General features: G+C 44.4%; 1 protein-coding gene across 1 annotated transcript; it reads right to left on the bottom strand.

Moving 5' to 3' along the window:
- Positions 1–4,194: 4,194 nt before the first annotated feature.
- Positions 4,195–8,475, bottom strand: LOC311208010 (nuclear receptor subfamily 0 group B member 1-like; the record flags this gene model as incomplete). Its single annotated transcript, XM_084284428.1, has 3 exons — positions 4,195–4,388; positions 8,117–8,276; positions 8,329–8,475. The coding sequence occupies 3 exons, from the start codon at positions 8,473–8,475 to the stop codon at positions 4,195–4,197; spliced, it is 501 nt and encodes a 166-aa protein (XP_084140554.1).
- Between the last annotated feature and the right edge of the window lie 300 nt (positions 8,476–8,775).

Raw genomic sequence — 8,775 nt, 5'->3', positions numbered from 1 at the left:
GGTGTGATTCACCCTAAGCTAGGACAGCTGTCTCAGACAGGTGATGCACAACACACTCTGAGCATGCTTTTCTTTCTTTCCATGCTCAAGAGAGAGTGCAAGGGACTCATTTGTAAGATGGATATAATATTTGGCATGTTATTTCTGCCTCTCTCAGCACTTCTTAAAAACATCTTCTTTAGTATCTCCTCTTTTCATGCTTTCCCTGAAATATGTAGGCCTCTGCTTTGCTTTACTGTGCACTATGGAGTATGCCACAGATTATTCACTTTCTGTGGGACTTTTTAAGGTGCTCAGGTGTAGCATTCACTACTTCATCACAGACATTGATTAATACCTTTATAGATCTGTCACAAAAGGGAGCAATGTGCAATTACATCTGCCTTCAAAGGAGTAATAAAAGCAGTAAGACGAGAGCTGTTGAAAGCTTCCCCACATTTTGGCTGCATGGGGACTGACTTCTCAGTGCTTGCAACGCTATGTGGCATTTTGTAAGTAAACCTGGAAGAAACCAGTTTGTTTTGACCACTCTTGCAGCCGTAAGAGCCCACTGACTTCTGCAAATCACACCTCTAGGTCTCCTATTTGCCACTGTGAGAAACAAAAACCTTTCTTTCCACATGGCGCTGTCAGTAGCAGCTTTAAGCAGGGACACTCAACATGCTGAAGTGACTGGAATAAAGCCACCTGAGCTCATGTGGTTGCCCCCACACTGTAAGATGTCATCCATGCCATTTAGCTGTCAGACCCAGGATCTGCAGTGTTGGTTCTGCAACAGCAGCTGAGGCTTAGAAGACGGCAGGCTCCCCCGTTGCACAGTCAAAACTAATTCCCACAACACAGGCCACTCTTTGCCCCAAATAAGGCAGGCGGCCCGGAGGGGAAACCATACAAGGCTGTAATCATGTCATTAAAAGAGCTTATGATAATATTCAGGAGGCTGGAGTAAGGTTTCACAAGCAAATTTAATTTACTTTTTCATTCCTGACTTTGCAAATGCGGGTTTCTTCTAACAAGTTAAAAATATTGTCATACAATGTTTTGAAAAAGTCAGCAACGGGAAGAGGAGAGGTGTCTCTGAGCAAAAGCTCCACCTGGCTCATCAGCAATGCTAAGTACTTCATTTGGCAGATCTCTAGCTGTCAGCTCACACACCAAGGGGTGGCAATATTGTCACCTCCTGGACACTAGAGGGGGATGGATGCACACGCTGCTGGTGAATGACAGGGCCACATAACCTGTGTTTCTGCTTCTGGTATCAATTCCAGAAGCTAAAGGTAGTGGTGGCAAACCTTTCTCTCCTCATCATCTTTTTCTCTTTTTTTGAGGGATTCATGGTGGGGGGATTGTCCTTTATCTTCCCACTGCCATCTATCCATTTCTGTCTGTCTCTCCATTCTAGTGCATTATTTCCCTTGACTTCCAAAGCCTTGTGCTGTGCCTTCCCTTCTTTTAGAGAGCTCCTGCTTTTCCTCATAGCCTCTGCTCATGATCCTTTACCTCCTGTTCCTGCCTGCCTTCACATCTTCACAGCTTCCACCTTCATCTGCAGCAGTTTAAGTAGAGTATGTGCAGGTCCCTACTCTGTCCTTGGCAAGGCAAAGGTATCTCAGCCCCTTTGAACAGGATGTCAATCAAATGATTGTTAACATTCATGCTCTCTGCTCTCAGGCCTATGGACACGGGAATGTTTGGTTACATGGAACTTTAGCTCAAAGTTGTGTTTTTTAATTGTGCAGGTACTAAAGAAGATGTGTTTTATGTTAAAGACCTGCTGAAGGACTGAATCTTGTACTCAGAGCAGAATGAGGTGAGGTCCATCAGGTCTTGTGGGAGTCCCCGCAGTGGCTGAGGCCTAGCCTTTGTGGCATGGTGGATCATCATCCACACCACCTTGAAAGCCAGGGCTGCTCCCGTGGAGCACGAGGTGCTCCTCTCAGGGTACACAGAGACCAGCCAGGCCTAGCGAGCAGTCAGCCAACACGGTGTCGCCTTCCAGCTGAGCCAAGCCATGGAAAGCTGTTGGCACCGTGCCCTCCAATTCAGTGCAAGTTGAGTTGAAGCCACGGCATACCTTGAAGTCGAAGATCTTGAAGCTGATTTCGGCAAGAAGTAAAGCTAAAGCAGAGACTGTCTGATATGCAGCCCTGCCCTGTGCTGCAATCACACATGGACATGGACCATTTGTGGTAACCAGAAGGTAGAAGCTGTCAGGACCTGGGAGGTTTTTGAGAGAGTCACTCTTCTGGTACTTCAACTACCATATGATATCATTGATACCAAAAGTACCAATACAGTTTCTGGAGATACATTGCTTGGATGAACATTTTTAAAATAATAGGCAAAAAACAAGTCTCTGGAACTAATGTTTCCATTCGCTAGCATGAACAGATAACCATGGAATACCCAGTTACCACCTACCACTTGATCTGTGGCAAGTACTGCTGAACCATTGTAACAAAAACTACTGAAAATTTCCAGAATGAAGGTTTCACACAGAGCATCAGCCCCCAAATCTTAATTTCCAAAATGTTTGGTTAGCTAGTAACATAAGATTGCAAGTTGTGTTTACTCCAGATGTTATCACTTCTGTTATCACTAGTACCCATGGGTTTAGTTGGTTTATCTTGGTTGGGGTTTGCTTTTTTCATTTATTTTACAATTTATCCTTCAGTTACCAAACTGGGGAAAAAATGTGCAGTATATAGTCAAAACTGTGAGGTAGCAAGCTCTTCTTTTAGTTTCATCTTCTCTTTTTGATTGGTCTTCTTTTAGTCCCTTGAGCATCCATCTCTGCAAATATTTGTTGATACTGTGGATATATATATCTGTGAGATTTTCTTATAATTTTAGCTTTCTAAGAAAGCATGGATTGAGCTATCATACTGTTTGTCCTCCTGTCTGTCTACCTGCCTGTCATTTGGTGAACTTGAGCCCTCTTGCCAAGCAAAACTTGATTTGACACTCTACTGAAAAACTCAGAGAGAAACAAATTCCTCTAAGTTTCATGAAATCCATTGGAAGACAAATGGGAGAGGAAAGATACAAATTGCTTCCCTTTCTGCAGCTGAAGTATAATCTCGACAGGTTTTATCCTGATGGATGACCAGTCACATTTCTTGATGCCAACCCCAACACGTGCTGCCTCTCCTCGAGCCAGCCAGATAGGAGACAGGGAGATGCTGTGGGGCATGCCGCAGCTCTCTTTGGGATGGAGACGTGGAACCTGTGCAGAGGAACAGATTGTACACATCTGTAGAAAACCATGTTTCATCGTTTCTGCTGTCCAAGGAACAATGTCTGCCATCTGTTTGGAGGAAAGCCATGGTAATTACAGAAGGGTGCTGGGAGGGCTAAACGGGAAAGGTCTTAAATGTGTAGGAAACCAGGCTACATTAGTTCTGCAGCTCATCGCATGATACAGTAGCTGTCAGTCTTTGTTAGTCCCATCCTGGAAGCAATTCTGAACAATGGCTTTTGTCTGCTCATCAGATTTATGAATCATAAGATTCATTTTTTTTAGTCAGGGAAGGACTATGTGAATAATGTATGCCCACAGTTCAGTGCAAGACTTAGAAAAAGAACTTACAGGAAAGGAGTTAGTAAGGGGAAGCTCCAACAAGTAACAACAGACAATGACTAGAGTTTTCAGTGAAACAGAAAAGTAGGCTGGGGGAGATCAGGGAGTGACATCCCAGGAGAAGGAAGGTTTTATTCTGATTTTACCATTGTGCAGCCTTTTATGTATCTATCCATCTTTGATGGGTAATGTATTGAATGCAGTTTACTGCTGCTGCTTTTCCTAAAAGCAAAAACTTCTGGAAAGCCAAAAACATATAGGATATGTTAACTAGTTGTAAAAATGTTTACTGGAAATAATATGGCTGGACCTAGCACAACTACAGAATTTGCTTGGAAAGACAGTCTTTGGATAAGTTAGACTAAATATTTTTGAATACACACAGAATCACGAAATGTTTATATTTCTCTGCTTTTAGTTCTAAAATGTTACAAGATGACTTCATCATACAAAAAATAAATATGGCTTACAAAAATGCATCAATGATTTGTTTGAAATGTGTTTAACATCCAAAATGTTCTCATACCTTCAAAATTAGGTATTGTAGAGCACAGAGGTCACCTGTTTTCAAAGCCAGTCTGGCTTGATACATAGGTTCACTAGAAGCACTTCATTTAAGGTGGCCTCTCATAGGATAGACCTGAAGAAGCATCTGTATCAATGTCATGAAGAGAAGTGATTAGCTGAAGTATCCATGCAAACCTGCTTAGGTTTTTGTTGAACATCATTGATATAAACTCCATCAAAGCTTGCTGAGCTTCCTGCTGCAGTGTTTGTACATAGGGGAGACATTTTAGGACATGACGTCCTGCCAAAACAAAAAGTAAAACAATGAATCTTGAGTAAACATTTTAGTTCTGTACCCTTCATCATTGTTGTCTGGCTTTATAGTGCTACTCTCTCTAGAAAACAACAAGAACTTTCTAAATGTACCTTTTGGAAAAAGAATATATGTGTAGTTCAATAATTTGGATAAACATTGTGCAGCATTGTAAGCACACTGGAATCCAGCATTCCCTTGCACTAAATTCAGCTTTGAAATGGCAACACGAGGTAACTTTGACATGGAACAGATTGAGAAGCTTTATAGCACTATTTATCCACCAAGTTATTCTGAGACTGTAGTCTGGATAGGTAGAAATATTCCAGCTCTAACCTAAAATGAGTAGACAACATCAGCAAGGTGGAGGTGGTGGTTTGGAGTAGCAGGCAGGCTGGCAGTCCAGAGTCATAGGTTTTTATCTATCCAACCCAATCTTCATTCTGTTGTTGCCTCTAGACTAACCTGGGACCTTGTGGTTCTCCATGCTACCCAGATGCCTTCATACACGGCCTAAAAAGAGCACAAAGGCTTCCTGTGAGATGTAGCATGACCCACAGGAGTAGGAGAGAGAATTATATTCCCTGGTTTTGTACTCTCTTTCCTTAGCCATTTCTGAAGAGGGAAAGGTCTCTAGTGTTGCTCAGAGATCCCTGCAATCTCTGAAGACTTTTCCGCAGTGGCCCTCAGTGTGCTTTCAACCCACCTCCAGCACCAAACCACGCAGTGTCCCATGCTTACTTGCTAGTTGCTAGAAGGCACCATCATAACTGTGTTTGATACTGCTAGACTCAGTATACACACAGAGCCAGATAAAACAGCTCTTCTGGTACCTTTGTATTCTGTTCTCCATCTGTATTTACTCTAAAGGGGTGAGGGAAAGAGGAAATCTCTGAGCCATGTTTCTGCTTCATTTAGTCATTTGGTCCTGAACCATTTTTATGTATCCCACTGATTCCTGACTGCATAAAATCTTGAACATGCTTTCTGCTTAGGAATCATCCATCACTTTCAACCATACCTGGTTTCTTTGCTAGGTCAAGGCTACATCACAGGCAATGACATTTTTAAAACACAGCAAGTACAAAGAGATACTGTCTCTATACAGGGGCATAACATTTGATGCTACCATTGAATTTAGTAATTTCACGTACTGATTATTTTACCATTTGAGTAAATTACAGTAAGTATGTTTAACAACTTAAATTAGTGCACAGGGAGACTGGAGAGCCCCCTTGGCCCAGTCTATGCATTGTACTGATGCACAGGCTTAACTTTAAACACTCAATGACTTAGGATTCAGTGAATAATGTGCCTGTTGCCTTATAGAGTCATGGCCTTGAGCCTTGAATCCCTGAGTGCTGACTTCTGCCTCCCACCTCTTGTTTTGACCTATCCCCAGGCCCACGTAGCACCTCATACAGTGACTGACTCCACACCTGCCTGGGATAGGGTCCCAATGACTTAGACTGGGACATGCAGGATCATTCAATTAAGTGTGGAAGGTTCTGCCTTCCTGCCCTGCAGTAGGACACAAACCTGCTTTGTGTTTTTTGTTTGTTTTTTTTTTTTTCCCCCCCCCATCTGTAGCTGGCTGCCCTTTTTCAGCAACTCTGTTCTTCCTAGACATTGCTGCCAGAGGAGAAGCTTCCACAAAGCCTGCAAGCAGGCTACCCACAAATAAAGGGTTTGGAAAAGTCCCCCAGGAGTACCACTAGCTGCAAGCAGTGAGGAGGGTGACAAGTGCTGGAGTTTTCATGGAAAGAAAGTTGACAGGATTTTGTGTATTCAGGATGAAATTCCAATTGCTATATCCCTTCAAATCTGCTCAGTTTTCCCATTTGGACTTCTTTTATACGTAATCAAACACTTTTTAAACTTGCAGATAATGAGAAACTTGTTCTGAGATCTCTTGTAATAATACTCAGTCAAGTGTGTTCCCAGCTGCACTGCAACATATCTTTTATGACAAAAGTTCTCCTGCAGCCCCGATGGAGTTACACAGCAGCAATATTTTTCACAGGTCCCACCTCCTCACAGTGCAGTTGCTTTTCAGACAGTTGTCAGAAGCAAGAAGAGCACTTCCACCTTGTGCCATGCTGTTGATGTCTCCTTCCTCTTCCCTGCATCCTAGAGAAGACCTCGCAGCTGGGCCCTTCACCTGAGCACACGCTGACCTTTCTGAAGCTACCGAGCTAAGGAAGAACAGTATCTTCTTTCCTGGATTGTTCCTCGCCACTCTCTCCAAGGCTCTGAGTCATTGCTACCTGTCTTGAAAGAGAAGGCGGGCTGGGATTATCTTTGCAACCTCGTGTTTCTGCTGCCTAATCATCCTGAGGAAATTGTGCTGTCTCAGGAGGGCCTACCCCCCGTGCTGCCTGCTACCTCTCCAAAGGGATTTCTTATGAAAGTAACCACAATCTCTGTGCCCCAAGAGATTGTGTAGACACAGAGAAAGCCCTGCTGTGCTTGTTTTTCATGTTTCTTGCCCAAACGCTAGTCTTGCTGTGCTGCTCCAGCCACATTTCTGGGCACCTTGTTGAACTCTAACTCACAACCCAGCTCTGCACTGCTCCATGCCTGGTCCTTTCCCTTTGACCTGTCTGCTTTCAGTCATCCTAGCAGGAAATAAACCACACAGAGCAGGAGTACACGAGGTACCTTGTGATCCAGAAAGGATTTAGCATTGTCATTGCTCGTGACTGCCTGAAATCCTCTTGGAACCGAGGCCTGCAAAATATTAAGATTTGGACAAACATCAAGCCAAAACTAAGAGGCCAGCTGAAAATGTGCTGCATGTATGCAGAAGACATTTTCTGAGCCTGGTGCAAAGTGTTCAAAAAACATTAAGTAACTGTGAAAGAACAGCTGTTCAAATCTACTTGCAGCAAAGCAGGTAGAAGAAGGGCAGTTTGGGCTGTGTTAAAGCCCCCGGCAGCTGCTTCAGCCCAGAGTCGTCCACCTGAGATCCAGGGCTTCTTCTTGAAGCTCTCGGCTGTCTCTGCAGACAGTCCTCTGAAAGACTGCTGGGCCTCTGGGGAATCAGCAGTCGGCAGAAGGCACGGATCCAGAGTGTAACACTGCTGCTGCCACTGCTTTCTCCTTCATTAAGTGAAAATTACATTTTATCCACAGAGATAATAAAAATGTCTGCTCGTTAAACTGCGTAAGCCTCTGCAGATGAGGGATTTATCCTCTTCTCATCACACTGGATAAAGCAGACTGATTTTATTGTGAAAATTTGAGAAAACAACTTGTGCTGAAACGAATTCCACTGGTTTGCTGCTGCAACACAGGCGCTCAACACAGTACAAGCCATCTGGTTGACATTACACACGAAGCAACAGAATCCGAACCCTACTGGAAATAAATACAAAGCCACTACAGCCTCTGAGCGGCCTATAAGCTGTTCACCGCAAGAAATACCGTGGAGCAACTGAAGCCTTCAAGCATCCTTTTGGTGTAGCCCCAAGTACAGCACACTGCTGAAAGCACAGCCAGCGGCAGGGATGGCTGTGGAGGGAGGCAGGGACCCGAGCCAGGGTGGGCTGGAGGCAAAAAGACTTTCCATTTACATTAGAGGACTCAGAGCTCAGCTTTGAATGAGTCCCCACCTCTGTGGTGCTGACCTGGGCAACCTCCCTTCCATTACAAATGAAAATGCCAGATGTCCTCCTAGGCATTTAACCAGCTGTGTAATTTCCAGGAGAACTTACCAGAATGGAAAAGAATAATTCCTTTGAGATATGCGTATTCTCTTGTGCTTATGTCCAGGTCCCAGAATTTCCACAAGAAATTCTTAATCTTCTGAACTTCTGCTAAGGATGTCCTCAGGGATGAGCTGCCCGGTTCATTGCTAGCTGTCGAAGCTGGCTCCTGGCGTTTTCAGCCAACTCCTCTCATCCACACAAGATCAAGGGCTTCTTGCTATGGAGTGGTGAGGTCCATGACACTGCTGGTGCCATTTATCCTCATTTTGATGTTCTTCGTTAAGGATCTGGTACAGGATGCTCTCGACATGGCTCATCTCACACTGACACTCCCCAAATTTCTCAGCTGGACTCTCCCCCACCATGGAGCCAGCAGTGGGCTGCAGGTGTCCCTCCCATGGCAGCAAACAGCAGGCACAGGGCTATGCTCCCACAGCCCAGGAGAGCATTTCTGCCCAACAGCGAGGCTTCGTGCGCTTTTTATACACAGAGAAGTAACATGACCCGGTCTGTAAAGCCACCTTGAACTTGTTTGCCCCAGGCTGCTCCCGCCCGCAACCCAGGCAGGTGCAGCAGCATTGCACAGGCTGCCTCAACCCTGCAGCAGATTTTCCTCTCCGTGCACTCAAAGAGGATGCTTTTATTTATTGTTATAAGAAGCTACA

Source organism: Netta rufina (assembly GCF_964035555.1).
Source record: "Netta rufina genome assembly, chromosome: 3".
In the NCBI taxonomy this organism is placed as follows: Eukaryota; Metazoa; Chordata; class Aves; order Anseriformes; family Anatidae; genus Netta; species Netta rufina.
This window is presented reverse-complemented; position numbering and strand designations above follow the sequence as displayed.